General features: G+C 41.2%; 1 protein-coding gene across 1 annotated transcript; it reads left to right on the forward strand.

Annotated features, from left to right (window-relative positions):
- The first annotated feature begins 767 nt into the window (after window positions 1–767).
- On the forward strand, window positions 768–23,128 carry LOC111870360 (maltase 2). Its single transcript, XM_023862580.1, has 10 exons — window positions 768–949; window positions 4,133–4,312; window positions 6,931–7,088; window positions 10,785–10,910; window positions 12,171–12,409; window positions 13,285–13,483; window positions 14,731–14,986; window positions 17,658–17,853; window positions 21,485–21,625; window positions 22,906–23,128. Exons 1-10 carry the CDS (start codon window positions 793–795, stop codon window positions 22,979–22,981), a joined length of 1,728 nt encoding a protein of 575 aa, XP_023718348.1. The 5' UTR covers window positions 768–792; the 3' UTR covers window positions 22,982–23,128.
- Window positions 23,129–23,395: the final 267 nt, after the last annotated feature.

The following is a 23,395-nucleotide window of genomic DNA, read 5'->3' on the forward strand; positions in this document are numbered from 1 at the left end:
ACCATTCCTTTCTCACTCCTTTAATCTCTCCATCCTATTATTATTCCCCTCCTCCTTTCTTCTTCTCCTTTACTTTATAACAGTACTAGATTACGCACTACGCAGTTTAAAGTTTTCTCCACAGTCCTCGTCCCCTGCGAGGGAAGTAAACAGAAGTCAACTTTCTGGTACAAGGTAATCATAAATTAGGAAAGCTTACCTGCGGTAATATTTCACTTTATGTTAAAATTCAGAGTCACGTTACGACTGACCATCAGTCAGTCAGTTTTTGGAGTCGCGTCCCATTTTTTAGTCATTTCCAGATTTTAGTCTTTTTCAAGACGCCTGCAGCTTTGGCGTTGTGGGGCGTCTCCCCTGATGAAACGATAGGCCTTTCAAAGTCATGGTCAGCTACAAATGATAGCTATATCTAAAAATTTGTATTTATAAATTACATATAACTCGTCTCTTATCAAGTGACCCGTTTTAAAATACGCACGCACACACTACATATACGTACGCTCATGTACGCTCATGCTTAATACACGGCAACATATTTTCTATTTTATGGAAACACATTTGACTTCTTTCAGTCCAGGCTTTGTACATATTATGTCTTAACTTTCATAGCTCACATTACAATGGCAGCTTAGTCACATGCACCATCGCAAAATTGGCCGTTAATAAGTTTACGGCCCATATGCAAGTTGTGCCAATATTATCGCTGTTGAAGGCCAAACTGAAAGCGAGACATGAGGGGAGCAGCTGATTATATAAAAGGCCTGAAAATGCTAGAGCAACACACTCCTTGACATGAAGGGAATTTGGGTTGTTGTGGCTCTCACACTCGAGGTGGCCCTAGCGGCCATTCCTGAAGAGACCCTGGACTGGTGGCAGACCAGCGTGTTCTACCAAGTGTACCCTCGATCCTTCAAGGACAGTGATGGTGACGGCATCGGAGATCTCAACGGTAAGGTTGGCTCCCAAAAGTAATGAATTTGAAACTACAGGGTTCGAAGCTAGTCCAAAGCATAGGAATTCTTGTCTTCGTGTCTGTCCTCATTTTTAATGTTATTATATTAATACTAAATCCGCCATAACACAGTGAAAACCCTGTCCAAATTTTTTCTTTTGCTGCATAACCACAAAGCTTCCAACTTCACTTCACCTACTTCACGTTACTATTTCTGCTAGTTTATTGCTTGGCTTATTCTTCGACCCAGAAGATGGAGGTGATATATTCCTCCGAACCCAAAAGGCCATATACTTCATAATCACTGCCTCAAATCCAGTAAGCTGTCGGTTTTTTTAATTGGTAGTGGGGTGGGACTAAGTCTCTTGTACTGCGGCCACTTCTGGCCTATTGTACCAGCCCCAGATGATAGGTGAGGGTAATTGTGGAGCAATTGGTGGAATGAAGATTGGCAGGGGAAACCGAAGTACTCGGAGAAAACCTGCCCCAGTGTCACTTTGTCCACCACAAATCCCACTTGACCAGACCCGGGATCGAACCCGGGCCGCCGCGGTGGGAAGCCAACGACTAACCGCTTGAGCTATGGCGCGGCCCAAGTTCTAGGCTAGTAACTCTTCTTCAATTCATTTATTCTCTGGAGTTCTTTTTCTTACTTTTTGTTTCATGCTCATTAATTTTGTCCTTCCGATATCTCCCCTTTCTCTTCTCAGCTTCACGTCTCACACTGTTCGCACTCCCTTCCTTCACTTGGCTCAGCTCTTGTGCTTATTCCAATTTAGCGGGCTTCCTTTCATCTAAAAGTTTTTAACGCTATTCCTGAAAGCAAGGTTCTTAATAACCTAGGCTCCCTTTGGCTAAAATACTGATAACTCTTTAACACTTTCTCAAGCTGTACTGATGTTCATATCATCATCAAAGTGTTCCAAAGCTGCGAAACCGTTTGAGAATTTATCCTCATACTCTTCTTTTCCTTCCACATCGTTTAGCTTCTTGAGATAGAATCTTTCCATATTAAAACATTCTATTACTCGCTTACTTACTGACGGCCTCTTCCTTTGCAACCACCAAGTATAAGCAGCAGCTACTCTTAAAAGACTCTTCGAATATATTTGAACGATATCTCGAATCTATCAAGATGCGATCAATCCGATTTTGTGGAAACTTAATAAACAAACTCCGTGGCCTATAGTCTGTAGTACCCACTGAGCGACCGCCGCTTGTCGGCAAAGTTAGTGCTAACTTTAGCGGATAAAGGGTGTCACGTGGTCAGCGTAACGGATCCCCACGGCCGTTAGTCTCTGTTTCCTAGACCGGAACCGCCATTTCCTTGAAATAGGTTTTCACATATCCTCACGAGGATGAGTGGAACCTGTTCCAGACCACTACTTATCAGCAAATCTGGCAGCGCCGCGAATGGAATCCGGGACTTCTGGATCTATAGCCAGGAACTATGACCACTAAACCACAACTCTTGAAAATTAGACTTTCGGATTTGTCGAAGTTTACTATTCCTAACTCCATTATAATTATTAATTTTCGTGTAAATCCTCGTTCCCAATTGTTGATTTGGAAATATGTTCTCTGTCAAATTGGTATTCAAATCAACTAACAGATCTGTAGTTCTTCATAGAGTGTATCATGCGTATCTTTCGATTGTACCCCTTATTTTATGAGCCTAAGTTTGTGCTGAAAACAAAAGCAGTTTCTTTTTAGTAGGGTATTTTACATTCATCAAAGTTGAAACATGACATGATTAATCATTTTATTAAATTAACCTGAGAAATAAGGTGTGAAGGTGTGACAGCGTGATTAAATTGATGTTGATGAGTATAGTGTAGACTGGCGGGGTCTTGTGAACAATGTAATTAACTTCGTTTTCCATTTAACAGCTTCTCACCTCTTTACCCTACAGTTTGGGGGACGGTCGCTGTCTTTGTCTCTGGTTCTGTCGTTCTGTTCACAGTGCTCCTGTGTTGGAACGGAATTTCCAAGCTTAACATTCGTAAGAAAAGGCTGAATCTCTAAAATAAGTATTTAACAACAGTTAATAAAAAATAACAACAATAAAAATAAATAACACCAACTTTTACATTGATACTTGAAATATTCTTATGAATCTACACGTACACCCTCGACCAGCTTGATCGGTCCAGACAAAAATACAATAAAAGAAAAATATACCTACGCCGAAGCGAAGGGTCCGAAGACAATTTGGAAGTCCCAGACGAAACAGAATTCAGCGACCTACTTCACCCAACCGTTGGAAAGCAATGACTGTTCTCATTAAGTTTTTAAACTCAGTCACACAAAATGGGGCAATACAAGCCCAGCCACTTAATAAAATAAAAGTAAAACAAAGTAAAGCTATCCCCGTAACAGGCCGTGGAGGCCCATATGGTTGTGAGATGTTGAGGTTCCCACATTTTCTAGACAATTGGCTCATAGATGGCGATAAGGTTGTCAGCCCTATGCGCCGGCCGCCCTTACCGCTAAGAATATTCCTGGTACTCATTTCTGTTAGTGGCTGAGTCGACCCCAGGGCCATAGTGCGGCTGGAAGGATTACGAAAATCGAAAAAATCCAATGACCTCATTGGGATTCGATCCCGCGACCTTCCAGCTGGTAGCATAATCCCTCAACCAACTACACTACCGCGTGCCCCAATTAAAATAAAACCCCAAATAATTATTGTTGCAACGCTCCTGACACACCCGTTGCAACAAGGTGGTCCCTTGCTCTCAACGGCTGGAACGAGAATCCAAACAGAATTTTGAACGTGCAATCTAAACAGAATTTCACCAATTACCTCGACAACCACTGGCAAACGAAGGACCTACCTCCAGGAGGAGGAAGTGGAAATCACGTGGTACATTGAATTATGGGATTACGGTACACGAGTGACGACACGGACGCCTCGAAAAGATAAATGAAAGGAGAATACCCGGCCACCGAACGTGAATGTGGCTCACCATAAAATGTGGGTAATTTTCTGAGTAGCGAGCGGATATGAACTTATCAACAAGGACTATGATCTTCGGAGTCGGCTGGTCAGTTAATCATCATCAACAACAAAAAGCTGTATATTGTATTTATCAGCGTCATTCTACATTTTCTTTTTTCACTCACGGGTGCTAAATAATTTATTTATATCGCTTGCTCTTTTTATTTTTGCTCTTAAAGGAATTGCTGACAAACTGGGCCACTTGAAGGACGCAGGAATAGGAGCTGTGTGGCTCTCTCCTATCTACAAATCTCCAATGGTTGACTTCGGATACGATATCGCGAACTTCACTGATGTAGATCCTATCTTCGGAACGCTGGAGGACTTCAACAGATTGCAGAACAGAGCAAAAGAACTTGGTATAAGTATTGAGCAAATAACATTAATACCCTACATATTCACCTTATTTCTTTCCTACACATAATGTCCCTCTTTCAGATTAGAAGTCGTGAAGCGAAATTATGCGTCACGAGTCGGCCCGACTTCTAGGGATAGGCGTCCGACTCTTTAATATGAGTCCGCGTTCCCCCAGATATTTCATAACAGGGCTTATTTAACTTTTCCTCAGTTCCAGTTTTTCTTATCCGTACTTTTTTCATCTCTTTTATTCCACCGTTTCCTTCTCTTCCTCTCTACCATCTCATCTCTTTCTAATCCTCTTATTTACTTTCTTACACATTTGCAATTCCTTTCTGCACTTTCATTTTCTTTAATTTCCTTCAGATTCCATCCTGCTCTTGAGTTTTGCTGGTGTCCTTCCCTCCCCGTATTCACCCTTTCCTGTACCTTCTTCTTCGTCTCATTCTCTTCAAATTTCGTTGTCTTTTCGTAGATTCCTTTCCTCTCCTTCCATCTACTCTTTCGATTTCCTCTTGTAACTCCTTTTCTCCTTCTCCCTACACTTTCCTTCCCCTTTTTAGATCCTTCTAATCTAATTCCCTTCACGTTTCAATCTCTCCTCTATATTATTAACTTTATTCTTTTCGATTTCTCATTATCCTCCTCTCTTTCTGTCCCTTCCTTCATCCTCATTCTACTCTTCCTCCTCCACTAGCTCCTCCTCTCTTTACTCTTCCTTTCTCATCCTCTTCTCTAATATCTCTCTTCTTCAATTAAATTTTTCACCTTCTTCTTTCGCCTTTATTGTCTTCTCTGCTTCAGAAATCCCCTTTTATGCCAAAAGGTCCTAGTAGAATATTGGCGAGGTAGTAAAATATGACAGTAATAGCATAAAGCCCTTTTAAACTGGAAACTGATGATCATAAATTCCATTGACAAAATAATTTCTGTGCACGTGTAACATTTTTTGCTTGCAAAAATAGAAATCCTCAGAAATATGCATTCTCAGTAAAGCAGTACGTAATCCATTTCAGTGCCAAGTATACACATTCTGAGATCAACATAAAGTCGAAGATACTAAACGCATTGCAGTACCGATATCTCAAGCGTATTTTATAGTGCTGTTTACTGCTGCCATCTTCTGTTCCTGTTCCTGTTCCTGTTCCTAACAACTAGTCTCCACTGGGTTTCCTGCTATCGACTCACAAACCAACTTACATAACAACAGAATAACAAGTGATTCCCCATATCTTCTAGTTCTCATCGTAACTACTACTAACTCTGATCGCTAACAAACGCATATAATGACAGAATAGAAAGGCATAAACCTCTGTACAGGTGTGCAGGCCTACGGATGTGTGGGCACTCCCTACAGGGTATAAATAAACAACGTTACATCGTTCTGTGATAGATAGAGTGGTTCAATCTGATATTTTGCTGATAAACTCATGTCTTTTTTCTTCTTTTTGACACTAAGGACCACCAAAGAACCCGAGACGATCCATAATTTTAGGTGATGTTACCGTTTTACATTATAAATATTGCTCAGAATGGCGGCTGCCAACTTTATTGCATTCTCTGTACCGCCTACCTATGTTATACTGAACTCTTTGAAAGTTTCCCAGCATTTCCCGTGTGGTTCCAGCTGCTACTGCAATTCTTGCCACAAGATCATGTTGTGTCTCCACTGGAGTCTCGTACACCAGGCTTTGCATGTACCCCCAGAGAAAGGTATCCAGTGGATTCAAGTTAGGGGAGTGAGGACAGGTTATTGGACCTCCACGTCCAATCCATCTGTAGCCAGAAGTTGCATCCAAATACTAATTGGGGGGGGGGGCCCTCCACCATGCTGGTGCCACATTTCACGACGACTTTCAAAGGCACCTCGGGTAAGGTCTTTTGGAGAAATGTTAGGTAAATGTCACCAGTAAGCTACAGAGGTAAGAGATAAAGGCGTTCTCCTCCACATTTCAGAGGCTCTAGCGCGTAAACAAAGCGATTCCGGACATAGACGTATTAGCAGAATGTGACCAAATTGAACCACTCTATCTACCACAGAGCGTTGTAACATATTATTATTTATTTAAATTGCAAATGGGATTTTGCCCGGTGGCAGTGATACTACAATAAGACACAACACACAAATATACACAGCACACAAAACTACACAAACGACAAAGGACACACTAGCACACAGTAAATACAATGCAAATACACTTACAGCTATAACAAATATAATTACAACTGCAATTATGTAAATAAATACTAATAAGAGAATACGTATACTTAAACACTAAACAGTAATTAGTACTGGAATGTGTAATGTAATGTTCTCTTGCGCCCATATTTCACCATGATTTTCCCTTTATCCCACTTCATTTCACTTCACTTCACTGCCTTTTCGGATGAATTCTCTCATAACTTCACGTCTCCTTATTTATCACTTTCCTAACCTTCTTCCTAAAATTACTTGATTTACAGGAGCGTCCCTAAATCATCTGCAGGTAGGTGATTTCAAAGCCCGATGGTCCTATTTACAAAGGAATACTTTCCGATATCTGTCTTATAATTATTTACACTGTTTCTCTGGAAGCCAAGAGGGTCGCGTAAATAACAATTCCGTTGTCACGTCATGCAGGTATAAAACTCGTCCTGGACTTCGTTCCCAACCACTCTAGCAACGAGAGCGATTGGTTCGTGAAGTCACTCCAGAGGATCGATCCCTATACTGAGTACTATGTCTGGGTGGACCCCAAGTACGACGCCGAGGGCAACAGGATCCCGCCAAACAACTGGGTAAGCTGACGAAGAGAAGTTTCTTATCATCTTTCTTCGTGTTTATGGCGGTCAATTCCATTCGCAGTCCAGCAGAACGCTTTTCTGGCCGAGGTTTCTTTTGATTTTCCTGTGTTATCAGAGAAAGCATAAGAGATATCTCTCTTAAATACTGGATTCTATGGACTGAATTTAGCGTATCTTTATCTGAAAAGATCAGTAAGAAATTTTATCCCGCAGACTCTCAACACTTTAACTGTTTAGGTTTTCAGATGTATCTAAATATTGTACTTCTTTTGGCTTGTTTTGGACTTCATCCATCGTCTGGTATGTAAAAGACAAAAGACCACGACGTTTCGGAGATTGGATCTGTCTCCGTCTTCAGGTGGTGATTGAGACTAGCTCTTTCTAACGGACCCAACTGGGTAGGTTTATCCTTCCTCACCCACCTGAAGACGGAGACAGATCCAGTCTCAGAAACGTCGTGGTCTTTTGTCTTTTACATACCAGATTATGAATGAAGTCCAAAACAAGCCAAAAGAAGTACAGTATACACCATCGTCAGAAGCCTTTCAAGTCTATCTATATAAATATTGCCAAAAACACATTCTAACAGGAACTTAAAGATTTTCATTGCTGTTTTATTTAAAAAATAAATATGTTAATAATTTATAATTTGGAAACAAAGCTAAGAAAATAACTACCTAAATGTCAACAATGCAAGACACGAAAGGTTTCCAAAGCAGAAGTAGCAGGCAGGCGTTTTTGAGAGAGAAAACTCTTTCAAAATATAGGAATGATTAAAACAGGCCACGATCACTCTTTCCCCTCATTATTGGCTGTCATCTCCGATTAGAAGCCATACAAATGAAAAAATGAAATCAAATTAAATTAACTGACAAGGTGATCAATAAACGAAATTAATTCTCAGTGTAGCTAACATAAATTTTCGCCATTACATTCTATACTGAACCAGATAAAAAGTGCCACAAAAAAGATGTTAACCTTTTGAAGCATAAAATTCGTAGAAAGAGTATTTCATACTAGTGAAAACAATACACCCGTTCATGTAGTACATGAAATTAACAATAATGTTATTCAGTTTCTTTTTAATTCAATTTAAAACAGAACTAATGAGATGAAAATTAGTGAAAAGGAAATACTTTCATATCAGCTTTCAACGGTACCTGCGAATTGGTTCATGGAATACATGAACATATCAATTTACGCTCCTGTGTTGTTGACCAGGTTTTGCTATGGATCAGTATGGCTGAAAATTGGTTTGTCCAATGCCATTTAGTAAGCCTCTCATAAAGAATATATATATATATATCATACGGTTTAGGTGTTTATACTAGGTCACAGACAGACGGACAGAATGAAGCTAAGACCTCAACATAAGGTGTTCATTATTACTTTGTAAACAAAACCTAACAATTTGTTCCTACCCCACAGAAAGGCCGCGCCATAGCTCAAGCGGTTAGTCGCTGGCTTCCCACCGCGGCGGCCCGGGTTCGATCCCGGGTCTGGTCAAGTGGGATTTGTGGTGGACAAAGTGTCGCTGGGGCAGGTTTTCCCCGAGTACTTCGGTTTCCTCTGCCAATCTTCATTCCACCAATTGCTCCACAGTCACCCTCACCTATCATCTGGGGCTGGTACCATAGGCCAGAAGTGGCCGCAGTACAAGGGACTTAGTCCCACCCCATTAGCAACAAAAAAACATCTCCTCTTGAATAGGAAAGCTTAAGTGCCGCTACTGGTGATCGAATCCAGACCATTGATTTAGATGCTAAAGCCATTACATCACATTTCATAAAAGAAAACAGATATAGATTCAGTACGTCTGACTCCCTGGAAAAGTTTCAGAAAGAAAGAACGGATATTCATGTAACTTGCTGCCAAATTAATGTCTCTACAGATATTTAGGTTCTACGTTATAAGATGTTTACTGGAAGAGACAGATGCAGATGATAAGATCGTGTTAAAATATATCTTAATGGTTGGATATATGGACTGGGTTTTTCTGGCTTGGGGTATGGTCCGGTGGCCGGATATTTTGAAAGGGGCAATCAACTATGTTCAGAATGTCATTGTTATCATTGTATTTTTCATAATTAATCTCCATACAACCATTTTTACACAACTTAAATAAAAGAAATGAATTTTATCATATTTTACATATTGTATCATATAGTTTGTGTTGATCTGAGAGGTAATGAAATGTCGGGTTTCATAAAAGGCGTGGAATTTCTTGAGTACCTGCTAATGTTCCCTTCTCAAGAAGAATCCTTCCGCAGGGTTTCGGTCCATACTAGCCTCACCGTAGAAGCTGAAGCATTGGAGTCATAAGACAAATATATTCAACTTCTGCATTTCTCAAGTTATAAGGTGGCTGACTAGGCAGCAACCGTTAATTATGTTAATAAAATCAAATAGGAATGAACAGAAAGGGAATTACCATAATCACATTATACAAAACCACGATATACACGAAACTTCAGCCGATTTCAAATTCGTTCACATGATTTTAACATTTCAATAATTAATTCTAAGACATATTTTACTGTGAGAGAATTGGATAGGTTTTATGAGGTTCGAACTTCCCACAGACTTGGTTCTGATGAATCATCTGGGGTGCAAAGCCATATATCCCCTGAAAATCAGTCAATGTTTCGGGGGAACAGGTTGTCTTCATATTCAGGATCCAACAATAAGCCAAGAAAGATACCAGCAAGAAGTAGATAGCAAAAAGAGGTTTTATCTTTGACTTATTTTTTTAAATTGATAATGGATGCGACCTGTTCCTCCGAAACGTCAGTTGAATTTCAACAAGCTATACTACGTTGTATTCTAGAAAACGAAACTCTTCGGAACCATTTAATTTGCAATTAAATATTAAAAATTGCATCCAGTTTTGTGTTAAATAAATACGAGTATAGACAATCTTACCGCCATCTTTGAGCGACTGTCTAGATAATATGGGACCCTCAACGTCTCACAACCCTATGGGCCTTCACGGCCTGTTACAGGGATAACTTTACTTCTTTTACTTTATACAGTAATGAATTTTCGTTTTACCTGTCAAACAGAGCAAAAACAAACATCAAATAGCTCACCCATATTTCACTGTGCATATCTGCACTCTGTACAACCAAATAAACTCAGATATGTACAGTGGGATGTAAGTGAGCTATATTTCGATCCCGGGTCTGATCAAGTGGGACTTGTGGTGGAGAAAGTGGTGCTGGGGTGGGTTTTCTCCAAGTACTTCGGTTTCCCCTGCCAATCTTCTTTCCCCCAAATTCTGCATCATCATAATCACCGGAGTCAGGCTACAATAGGCCAATCAGTGGCCGCCGTGCCGAGTGGACCCAGTTGGACTCTACCCCCCCCACTAAGCGAATTAAAAAAAAGTGAGTTATATGATGTTTGTTTTTGTTACGTTTGACAGGTGAAACGAAAACTCACACGTATATTGCAATTATGCAATTATACAATATTATGTAATAGTTTATGAACGAACTGGTGGTGATCTCTACAACTGAAACAAGTAGTGTGGTAAGGAATAACAACAATAAAAAGAAATATCGATCTCCTAATAATTTTTATCTGATTTTAACATAATCAAAAATTGCGTTGCAGACTGCTAGCATATAACTTAATGCCATAACACAGCAGGATGTGTCTGTTTTCTCGCCATGTGAATCTGTCTTTCAGCTCAGTGAGTTTGGCGGTTCTGCGTGGGAATGGCGCGCAGAGAGACAACAGTACTACCTGCATGCCTTTGCTGTTCAGCAAGCAGACCTCAACTACAACAGTCCTTACGTGGTGGAGGAGATGAAAGTAAGTATTCAGAGGGAAGGGTAGCATAAAATTTGACTACACTGCAATTCTCATCTAGGCAAATCCTATCTGGATTTCTTGACATTCTTATATATTTATATATTTATTGGAGCAATTTATGACCGCCTCTGTGGTCTAGTGGTCAGAGTTCCTGGCTACAGATCCAGAGGTCCAGGCTCGATTCCTGGCGCTACCACATTTTTTCTGAGAAGTAGTGGGTCTGAAACGGGGTGCACTCAGCCTCGTGATGATAACTGAGGAGCTATTTAAATGAAATAGCGGCTCCGGTCTAGAAAACTGAAATTAACTGCCTTGGGGATTCGTTGCGCTGACCACGCTACACTTTCTATCAGCAAAAGTTGGCACTAAATTTCGCCGAAAAACGGCGGTCGGTCAGTCGGTATAGTTTGCTTGCGGACTAAAATCATGGAGCTTTTTTTTATTGGAGCAATTTATGGGCATTTACTAAAAATATATTGTTGATAACACGTTTAATTGCATGGCTAATTTATATTGTAGATCTACGAAATCAAATATGTCGCGGAATAGGGCAGATTTAAAGTTACATATTTTCCAAATGCTCTGTTTGCTTTTTTCATATTTCATTAGACATATTATTTATTCATTGCTGTTACAAATCTGCACCATTGTCACACTGTGGGCACTTCTCATGGGCATTTCCTAAAACTGGTGAAGAAAAGCGGTGAAACGAACACGTGGGTTGGTGTTAATCCAGTAGAGCCCATCAGATTATTCTTCAAGGACGGGATGAGGCGAAATCTCTGGCGCTAATGTCGTGAATGTCCTATTGTTCCAGTTCCGGATGACAGATGAGAGAACTGATTTGGTGGAATGAGGCAAGAGAAACGGAGGTACATGGGTAAAATCGTGACCCAGTGCCACTGTGCCCAACATAAACCCATATAAATTGATCTGAGATTGAAATCGGGTCCTCGTGGTGAGAATGCAGGACTAACCGACCAATATGTTACAGCCTATATTCCGCCTAGTTTATTTTATGGTACCTCCTCATCTACGCATGCGTCTTCAAAACGATCTCTGACCTTCATTTATTTCATTAGGTGCAATTCTCATATCTAGCATGCGTGCTACATGCCCCGAAAATCTCATTCTCATCTATATGATTCTCTTTTCTCCTCAGCACACCCTGTCTAACTAATCTAAAGACCGTTGAGTACAATTTGTACATTTTAANCACAGCACATACCAGCGGATTAAGTGTCTCCTGTTTTGTTGCAGAACGTGCTGAGATTCTGGTTGGATAGAGGTGTTGACGGATTCCGCATTGATGCTGTACCCTATCTGTTTGAAGACCCTGAACTGCGGGATGAGCCTCTCTCAGGAAAACCCGACGCCCTGCCCAGTGAATCTCAATACCTTACGCATATCTACACACAGAACCTGCCTAAAACCTATGACATGATACAGCAATGGAGACAGCTGGTGGATGAGAAGAAGGCTGAAGACGGACAGACCAGGTCATAAGTTCAGTTTTATCACAATAAACCTGAAACAATCAGCTTCATTCAGAGATATCAATAATTGACTTGCATATCCACCGTCAAATATAATTTTATGTTCTAAAATCACTGTTTATTTCATTCTCTCTAAATGCTTCGTCTGTATTTTACACGGATCTTCAGCGATCCATGTAAATTCTCTAACCATAGGTCTCTTGAAGACATTGTTTAAATTAAAATGAATCGCCGGCTTCCCAAAGCGGCGACCCGGGTTCGAGCTCGGATCTGGCAGGGGAAAGCGAAGTACTCGGAGAAAACCCGCCCCAGAGCCACTTTGTCCACCCTAAATCCCACTGGACCAGACACGGGATCGAACCCGCGCCGCCGCGGTGGAGTATTTTAGGCAACATCCTTCCTTCCCTCTTAGGTATGCCGACAGTACATAACAAATTTTCGATAAGTTAGGAAGAATCTAGGAGGGTCAATTTGCAAAAGAGGTTCTTGTATATTTCTTTGCTTTTCTAACTATTGAGATTCCAAAATTAATTTAAATAATATTAGGAATTAAAGTTCCTAAGTCAGAGAACATAGCTTCTGCATTAGAAACACAGCGGGTTAAAACGTACAGGGGAAATACTGAAACTAACTTCCTGTTCTGAAAGCAGTCACGTTCCGCGTGAGATATGAAGCCCAAAAGAAAGAGGCAATCATATGATTTCTGATGACCCCTATGTGCAACTCTCTTATCGGTGATAAACGAGTCTGAAATAATGATGGAATGTCGATTAGCGGTTTTATCTCGAGAATCGCAGGAAACAAATAAATACACTCTGCAGGAAGAATGGAGATTTTCTTAGTACCATATGTTTATGTAGCTGTTTGGATCCATGCAGGGTTCTGATGCTGGAGACATATGCTCCCATTGACAAAGTGATGGCTTACTATGGCTCCGAGGAGAGGCCTGGTGGCCACTTCCCCTTCAATTTCCTACTCATCTCAGACCTGAACAAAGACTCCAATGCTTACGCCTTCAACGAAACCGTCCATAAATGGATAGACAACATGCCTGAAGGGAGGTGGGCGAACTGGGTGGTGAGTGATGACCTTGGTGATTGCGATCTTCTAGAATATGTTGATGTGTAGTTTGGTAGGTAGGTACTAAATTTCGTAGGGTTCTGATGCCTCCATCTTCAGGGCAGAAGAATAAACATCACGGGAAAAGAAGTTGCAGATATGCGAAAATGAGGACTGGAGCCGGAACTGTGAGTTCTTTCCTATTATTATTATTATTATCATCATCATTATTATTATCAGGATCCCCGTTTTCAGCTGGAGTTGCACAAGTGCATCTGATTCCTGCTTAATTTTCCCTTGGCGGGATCATGTGGATTGACCTGGTGCCTTGAGAAGTCACGTGTCATTCAAACTTTTCCTTCACATTTCATGCTCTGAAATTCTTATCACTTTCTTTCAGCCTAAAAGTGACCTCACGTATTTCCCTTGAAAAATATTCTGTCCCTCTTGAGGGTCACTGCCTCCCATCAGCGCACCGGTAGCCTCGGTTATCGTCCTCTCTTCCTTGTATCTGTTCATTTTCATTTGTGTTTTGTGACTTCGGTTGTCCAGTGATTGAAGCTAGCTCTCTCTAAGGGACCCAACAGAATAGGTGTTTTACCTCACCTGAGGACGCAAACAGATCCAGTTTCCGAAACGTCGTGTTTTTCTTAGTTACCGTATTTACGCATGTATAGCCCGCGTGCGTGTATAGGCCGCAGCACAATTTTCAGACAGAAATTATAGAAAAAATAATTTTCTTGGAATTTCCTCGATCTTTGAACACCCTGTATTACTAATTATGAATATATTTTTTTTAAATGAAGTGTGATTTCGAATATTTCGAATATAAGCCGCACCCCAGTTTTCCTCTCGAATTTTGGCAAAAAATGTGCGGCCTATACATGCGTAAATACGGTATCTTAAAAACCAGGACGATGGATAAAGTCCGAAAACCCAATATCTCTGTGTGTTATACACCATCGTCAGAATCCTATAGTAACTACTTAATTATTGTTGTCTTATTTTATACAAAATTCGAATAGCACTGTCCCCAGCAGTTCCCGATTTATTACATGAAGATAGGTAGACGGATATGATGTGCTAATAAACACATTTATACCGCTTTCTATTGAGAGAGTGAGGTACGGACTGAATTGTGCTGCTATGGTGGGCATTTTGAACAAAGAAATGAACCTTAGGTTTCCCTGCTGTTACATCAACTTGTAGTTACGATGCCAAGCGTAGTGTCATTTGCGCGCCTCACAGCAGAGTGTCTCTTTCAGATCGGGAACCACGACCAACATCGCGTAGCCAGTCGGTACGGTCCGGAGCTGGTGGACGGCCTCAACATGTTGGCTCAGCTGTTACCTGGGTCAGGTATTACGTACAACGGCGAAGAGATCGGCATGGTGGACGCGCATATCAGCTTCAGCGATACTGTGGACCCAGCAGGACGCAATGCCGGTCCGGAGAGATACGAGTTATTCTCTCGGGACCCGGAGAGGACACCCTTTCAATGGGACGACACCTTCAATTCAGGTCAGGCGACGCTGGCGTCAGTAGTAGCAACATGTTTCTTTACATGTGGCTACAGTGGTTGCAATAACTGAGGTTCCCACACAAAGACTTCTGTCTGGTGTGTGGTTGCCGTGTAGTCCAGAGCAGCGAATATGAAATTTAGTCACCGTGGCAACGAGATTTTTAATGAGTAATATGTAAATTAGCCGGTCACGGTAACCGAGCGGTCTAAGGCATGTACTGTCTTCGCTCGCTTGAAAACCGGGATCGTGGGTTCGAATCTTACTCAGGGCATGGATGTTTAGTTTGTGTATAGGTAGAGGCCTTTCGATGAGCTGATCACCCGCCCAAGGAGTCCTACCGAATGTGTAACATCTAGAAAAACTGAAGTGAACGGAAAAGTTCATGGAGGTAGGCCTAGGCCCACTGGGGCTGTAGTGCCAAGGAAATGAAATATGTAAATTGTTTTACTAAAATATTTTTCATATTTTTGAGACAAATTTGCACCGTATCTTCTGTAAATTCTTTGAATATTTTCACGAGGATGATAAAGGGTTCTTCTACGTGGCCGAAACCCTTCATTTTTTGAAAAACAATAGCAAAATGATGACAACATAATCTGCTTCTGTTTAGCTGTGAAAGAATGTCCGTGCAGGGTACCCCCATTCAGTAAACTGCTGCAAATTAATGTAATATCATCTCCTTCACTCTCCGCTTTATGCTACAAATTAAGATTCGTCTCGATATGATTTGCTTTGAATGTGAAAATTTATATGTGTTAAATTATGTGGCTACAAAACATGATTCTGAATTTTAAATGCAGCAAAAGAAAATATTTGATTGAGAATTACTCTTCGATACAGTAATCTTAAGAGTACAACGATTATTTTTGTCCAACAAAAGCGGGAATTTGTATTTTCTTCCATAAAATTCTCTCATTTTTTGTTCCTACTCCTTTCCCCGAATTAGTGAATTCAGTGGGGCACTTTCATGCTGCATTTCGGCTTCTAATAAAGGGGAGTTTTAAAGGTGACTGAGACAACTGTATTTTTTTTATTGCTAATGGGGTGGGACTAAGTCCCTTGTACAGCGGCCACTTCTGGCCTATTGTACCAGCACCAGATGATAGGTGAGGGTGATTGTGGAGCAATTGGTGGAATGAATATTGGCAGGGAAACCGAAGTACTCGTAGAAAACCTGCCCCAGCGCCACTTTGTCCACCACAAATCCCACTTAACCAGACCCGGGATCGAACCCGGGCCGCGGCGGTGGGAAGCCAGCGACTAACCGCTTGAGCTATGGGACGGCCTCGAGACAACTGTATAACAGTCATCATTTGCTGTCATCATAGGTAAGACTACGTGTCGAGAAAGAGAGGTAGCAGGTTCCTGTAGCCATAGCAATACGTCGAGGAAGAGAGAGGTTCCTCAGAACTTCGACAGTGTACACGTAGTTGGTTCCAATATGGATCCATCAATGGGGAACTGCTAAAATAACTATGGAAAATCTTAATTTCATGGAAAATCGGAGTACTGTACCAAGAAATGTCATAAAATTTGGTAGCTTTAGTCTACTTATTCCCTGACACGGAGCTATATCCAGAAGGCTGTTAAATGAATATTTAGTGTGCTGGTCCTAAAACAGTGTACCAGGACATTTTCAATTAAAATGCAACTCTACAAATTTAGAAATACGCAACTTATGAAGTACAGTAATGCTGAAAGTTCTTGCTCAACCGTTCGCATAATATTATCAAGCTTCTTCCATGCTTTAACATGCATTGTTCACTAGAATGATCAAACCACGTCAAGAAAGATAAACAAACACAAATTCTGGTAGAAAAGCCAGAAGGAACTTGCCCACATGAAAGACCTAGCTGCAGATGGTACGATATTAGTAAAATTTATCTTAAAGTAATAATGTATGATGATGTAGATTGGATTCGTCTGGCTCAGAACAGGGACCAGGGGCGGGCTTTTTTGAAAAGGGTAATGGAGTATGTGTTGCAAAAAATGCAGGGAATTTTTCGAGTAGTTGAGCAACTATTAGCTTCTAAAGAAATAATCTGCTCCATGAAGTGAGTGTTTTAATATATCTCAATACCCTCGCTCTGTCGCTGTTTGTTCCTACAATTTAGCTATTCCTTCTAATTTTTTCTATAAATTATAATGCGCAGACTAACACCAAAAGCTTATATAAATACAAGGTATGATAAAACTAGTATGTTGGGATGCGATGCACTGGAGTCCGTTATATATTTGCAGAAGTTTCGGAGGAACTTGCTTTCATCTTCATTCATCAAAATGTAGGCAGGATACTTCTCCAAAACGTGTGTAAACATAAACCAGACTACACGGGGTCACATCCTAGAATACACCAGTGTTTAGAGTCCCCACCAAGAGAACCTCAGAATCCTGAAACATGAAGAAAAATAGCGACATATTCGTGCTTATCATCAGTATAACACATGGACTTGATGTGGACTGCCGTTGGTTTGTTTAACAACGCTGTTAATAGCTCGGACTGCAAGGCGGATAATGAGTTCGAAACAATTGGGAGGGCAGCTCAATTCAGGGACATTCTCGCCATCTGCCCCAAGGGGCTGAGGAGAACCTACGACAATTTCAATCAGTCGAATTCCCTTTACGTCAGTAGCATTACGGCTTGATTCAGTTTGCTGGTTTATCTGCAGGCTTCTCCACAAGTAACCGTACATGGCTACCCGTAAATAGCAACTACCATCAGCTGAATCTTGCGGCTCAGAAGGAGGCCCCTGTGAGCCACTACAAAGTATACCAGCGCCTGATAGAGCTTCGCAAGCAACCCACTGTGCAGAGAGGAAGTCTCCAAACTTATCCCGCTTCAGAAAAAGTGTTTGCTTTCAGCAGGTAAGTCATAGATTTATATTAAATATTAATATATTTCTTAAATTGTATAATGAAGCTCTGATACTGCATTGTTATACAGTGTCGAGCAGTAGAATATGAGGTTTGAGATACTTCGGGGTGTGACTATGAAGATTACTGGAGGCAGCAGTTTGCTCCGAAAAGTTTGTATCCATCTATAAACTTGCATGGGTGTTACCCCAGAAGACAATAATCTTAAAACTGCAAGCATATTTTGAGCGATGAAATGAGAAGGCTGCGAGAAATACCGGCCTTCTGGAGAGACAGAATAAATAAAATGAACTTCTGTAGGATTTAAGGTTCTCACAGCCCTGTCTTATGGAATAACGCCATGTAGTCCGTTGGAAGTCAACGGACGCCTCAGAGGAACATATCGATTCCATTCCATTCCAGCTTGAAAGCAGGTGGCAAATTCTGTATAAGGTGACCATATGTTCTTCCGAAACGTCAATTGACTTTCAACGGACTACACGGCGTTATATCAAAGTAGGTAATATTCTTCACGGCGAACCTCAGAATGTCCGATCTCTCAGAGGGATTAGAACCCGAGTCTTCCTGTATAAGGAGCAGGCAGGAGTGGCTATTTCTCGACTGAAACATCAGGTCAGAAACAGAACTATAAGGCTTATTTTGGACTCTATCCATCGTCTGGTATATAGATGATAAAAAACTACAACGTTTCGGAGACTGGATCTGTCTCCGTCCTCAGGTGGATGGGGCAAGATAGACCTACTCAGTTGGGCCACTTAGAAAGAGCTAGTCACAATCACTCCTTCAAGGAGGATGAGGTGGGAAGGTCATGTAGCACGAATGGGGAGACAAGGAATGCGTGTAGGGTATTGGTGGGAAAGCCTGAAGGAAAGAGACCACAGGGACGACCAAGGCGTAGGTGGGTCGACAATATTAGAAAGGATCTTAGAGAGATAGGATGGGATGGTATGGATTGGATAGATCTGGCTCAGGATATGGACCAGTGGAGGGCTCTTGTGAACACGGTAATGAACTTTCGGGTTCCATAAAATTCTGAGAAATTCTTGAGTAACTGCAGAATTGGCGGTTCCTCAAGAAGGGCTCAGCTCCATGAGTAAGTAAGTAAGTCTCAATCACTGGACCCAGAGACGATGGATAGAGTCCAAAATAAGCCTTATAGCTCTGTACAGCATACATCATCGTCAGAACCCTTTCAAGTCTATTAGGTCAGAAAATCTTATACTTGGAACAAAGAGAAATCATTCGCTTGTGATACTGTCGCTCTCCTTGTCAGCGTCACTGTGTATATAGTAGATGAAAATTTTCACACAGAATAAACACTCAAATTAAGAAACTAAAGTTTACTCACGTAATGAAAACAGAGACTGTGGGTTGAGGATTCGAATCTGTTCCGAGAACTCCAGAGCAATGATCGCACACGGCCTTAACAGCTGTGGCTAAGATACGCGGTGGCAAGAATTCAGAGTAAATTTCATGATATCTCTGGCTGTTCTGCATTAGGTCATGGGTAGAAAACGGGAGACAGAACAGTTACAGTTCTATGCATAAGTTCTCAGCAGCACGAAAATTTCGTGCTATTCTAGATTCTTTGAAGGTTTTATTCGTTCAGTATTAGTGGGGGGTGGAGTCCAGCTGGGTCCACTCTGCATGGCGGCCACTGATTGGCCTATTGTACCTGCCCTGGATGATTATGATGATGGAGAATTTGGTGGAATGAAGACTGGCAGGGGAAACCTAAGTACTCGGAGAAAACCCACCCCAGCGCCGCGTTGACCACCATAAATCCCACTTGACCAGAACAGGGATAAAACTCGGGCCGCCGCGGTGGGAAGCCAGCGACTAACCGCTTGAGCTATGGCGCGGCCTTTTCGTTCGGCACTATCCAGCTAAAGAAACTCAATACTACGTGAAGTCTACAGCGATTCATGCATGAACAAAAATCGATCTTCAGAACCAGAGTGACAACAGCAGAAAGGATGAAATAAGGGCTGTTTGGTCTCCTACAAAACTTAGCACACCTACTTCGCACTTGGAAGGTTCCAATGCCGAATTCCGGTCTATAGGATAAGTGCGCGCATTGCTTTGCTGCCCTTCTGCTCAAGATGTGGAACCGCCATGTTCTTCCAAAGATTAGTTTACGCCTGCAGGACTACACATTGTCATAACGCAGAAGACCACAATCTGTACGGTGACTGAGGTCACAACCTGGTGTCCTATTATATTAATAAGACACGCAAATTCCCTTCAACGTACCTTGAGTTCTGCGTCCACAGTCATATTAAAATTAGACGTTCTGTATAATTTACTGTTGAGGAAGCGACGCCAAATTTTGGTGCCAGAAATGCATGCAATAATAAAAAATTTAAAAAATCAATATTTACCTCACAGTCAACATACCGTGTCTTAGTTACAAAGACTAATCGGGTCCGGCTTTTTATGGACAAATTTCCTGTTTATTTTGAGACATGTAAATATTATTTGTGATAAAATGACAAGTTTGTGTATATTAGCGTAGGTAGGATATACGTAAAGATACTGCAGTTTAAAGAACAGTTCCTCAACCGGCCTTAGGTTCGCGACTTGCTCTGCTATGGTCGCAGATATCTAAAAATGATTTTGAAGTACATATTATATCCACGCAGTTTTGGTAAATCAGCAAAATTCAATAAAAGTGAAAGAAGAAAATACTCTCCTTGCATTTAATTAATTATGCATTACGCCGTGAAGACGTATGGAGGAGTAGATGTATAGATCCATATATTCTTAAACTAGGTACTAAATGGATGTGTGTGTCAGCTCACGCCCCGGCGCTCTATCCCCGGGGAAAGAAGCCTCGATACCGACTGAATAGGAAGCTACTTGGGCCCCAGGACGAGTCTGGAAGGAGAAAAATCTCTTGTTCCCGGAGGGAATGTCCCCCGATTGCTTGTTGAGCACTTAGCCAGCCGTTTTACCGACTGAGATATTCCGGTTCCTATAATTTTTTGTGTTGTGAGTTCGGGACTCGCTAGACAACACGCTGGCGAGCGGTCGATATGGGTGCTTTCGGAAAGTCCAAAAATTATAAGACCTTGGGCCGGGAAAACAAAGTTCTGTATCTGGGTGGTTACAATACCTAATCCCTTTCAAAATAGGCCCCTTGTGACGTTACACACTTAGCCAAGCGGGCCTTCCATCGCTGGAAGCAATTCTGGGGGGCTTCTTTTGGAATGGCGTGCAGCTACGCCGTCGCGTTTTGTATGATGTCCTTGCGGCTAGCAAAACAGGAGCCTTTTAGCGGTGTCTTCAATCTCTGGAACCTGTACACTTGTAAAATATTTCGTAACTTTAGAAGGAAATTTTGTAGCCAACTGTAGGGGGTGAAGTGATTCGGGTTCCTGCTGCTCCCGTAAGCCTGATAGGAAACTGTATATGAAAGTGCACTTTTCGCTGACCGGCAGAAATGGGAGACCTACAAATGTATTGCATTAGGGGATCGGTGTGTCCCAGAGTTTGAATATCCCTGCTTTAAAGAGTCAAATGAGCTAAGAGTCAAGTATCCATTGAGTTCCTGATAACTTTATGGCGAATCCTTGTCATCTGTCAGATGGTGCTGCTTTACATTGAAAACTTTATTTTCCAGGGTGCTCAGCGGGAAAATCCCCATCGTAGTCGTCATAAACTTGGGGTCAGAAACGGAACATGTGAACCTAGACGCCCTCGCTGATATTCCAGAAAATCTCGTGGTAGACGTTGCTAGTATATATTCCAGCCGAGTGGCAGGGTAAGTAAGCATGCGCAGTGCGTCCCCAAGTTCCCACTGTTGGCAATGAATTGACATAACGCTCATATAACATTTACTTGCAATAACTTTGTTCAGAAAGTTATTAGGGGACTCACATATTCATGCAGAGAGAATGGCTATCTCATAATCATCCCTTTTCCTTCAGGAAGAAGAATAGGATGAGAAATTTTGGACTATTACAGCAGCATATCGCTTAGTAATGTATAGACATTTGTTTTATTCCTGTAAACACCACACTGTTTGCAGCAGGTAAAGTATGCTGTCTAGTAATACATGTTTCAGAATATGTGTGCCATCTTCAGGTCCGGCTTTTAGTTACAATTATTGTCTCATCTTCCGATCAAGAAGACCGAAAATAACGGCCGTGAAGATTCGTTGCGCTGACAAGGCGTCACCCTCTTTCCGCTAAAGATAGCACTAACTTCGCCGACAAGCGGCGGTCGGTCGGTCGGTCGGTATAATTCGCTTGCGGATTAAGACCACGGTGTTTTTTTTTATGTGTCATGTACTTAGTGTAAATATTCCACGTACATTGAGAGGAGCCACTGGTGTGTTCACGTGCCGAAACATGCGGTCTCAGACAGAAATCCTGCTGGAAATAATGTTATGTTTACAGGAATTATATAAATATTATCTATCGTGATTTACGGAACAGGATGCAACAAAATATGAGTGTTTAGTATTGCGTTCACTGTCCTCTATTTTATGCAACCCGTCAGTGATGTACATATTATAACTATATTTTGTTAATCGTTCCTAGTATGTAATTGTAAATCTGTTGACAATGTGATATTTGTTTGTGTATGTCTGGTCATTATTTGATAGTATCAGATATATTTTATTTGATATTTAAGCTGCACACACTATGTTCGTGAAAGTTGTCCGTAAGGTTGACATTTGACCAATTTCTAAAACCAAGGCTAAAAATTCGGAATTGTAACATTACTGACAGTTTGACAGCATGCACAATGTACCAGCTTAAGTATTAAACAAACATATCAGATGATAGTTAAATGATGTCCGAAATATGTTGTGCAAACATCAGGGCGCCAACAAGTTTACAGTGATAATACTGTCAACGATCCATAGAATTACGCTGTTGTAAATCATCACTAATATTGCGTAACAAAGGACTATGAACACAATACTCATTGAATTAAAACGCGGGATGTTGTGATACAGAATTACGCTCAAGTTAAGATATGACACTCACTTTTAATGTCACAGATACTGTATCGCATTATGGTGTTCAATTTCAGGGCTTCCGTCTCTAGGAGTGACATCACGCTGGATCCAAAGGAGGCACTGGTTCTAACATCTGCTTCTCAAATTTAAGAAAATTTACATCTAGTTCGACAAGGACTCTGAATCGAGTCATAAATTGATATCTTCATGTTTCGCAGACCTTGGAGAACTCTTTGAGTTATGTAGATTACAATTATATCTGTAAAAGCAAATATATACATTTTCTGATACAGCTAATATCCGGTTATTATTGTAAAAAGTAGTGAAACATTTTTGTAGGTTACAATTTGGCGTTTCCAGCGTCACAGACTCGATATGTAGATTGATGAATAAATGGTTGGGAGGATCTAGAAGGCAGTTGACATAGCTACATTGAGGCACTTCCTGACATTTTCCTGAACAGATCAGGGAGATCAGGGGAAACCCTGTCAGGATATCAGGTGTCCCTTCCGAAATTAGGAAAAAGTGCTTCCCTAATAAAAGTCTAGAGCTTTGTAGCTAGAT

Source organism: Cryptotermes secundus, unplaced genomic scaffold, assembly GCF_002891405.2.
Source record: "Cryptotermes secundus unplaced genomic scaffold, Csec_1.0 scaffold681, whole genome shotgun sequence".
In the NCBI taxonomy this organism is placed as follows: Eukaryota; Metazoa; Arthropoda; class Insecta; order Blattodea; family Kalotermitidae; genus Cryptotermes; species Cryptotermes secundus.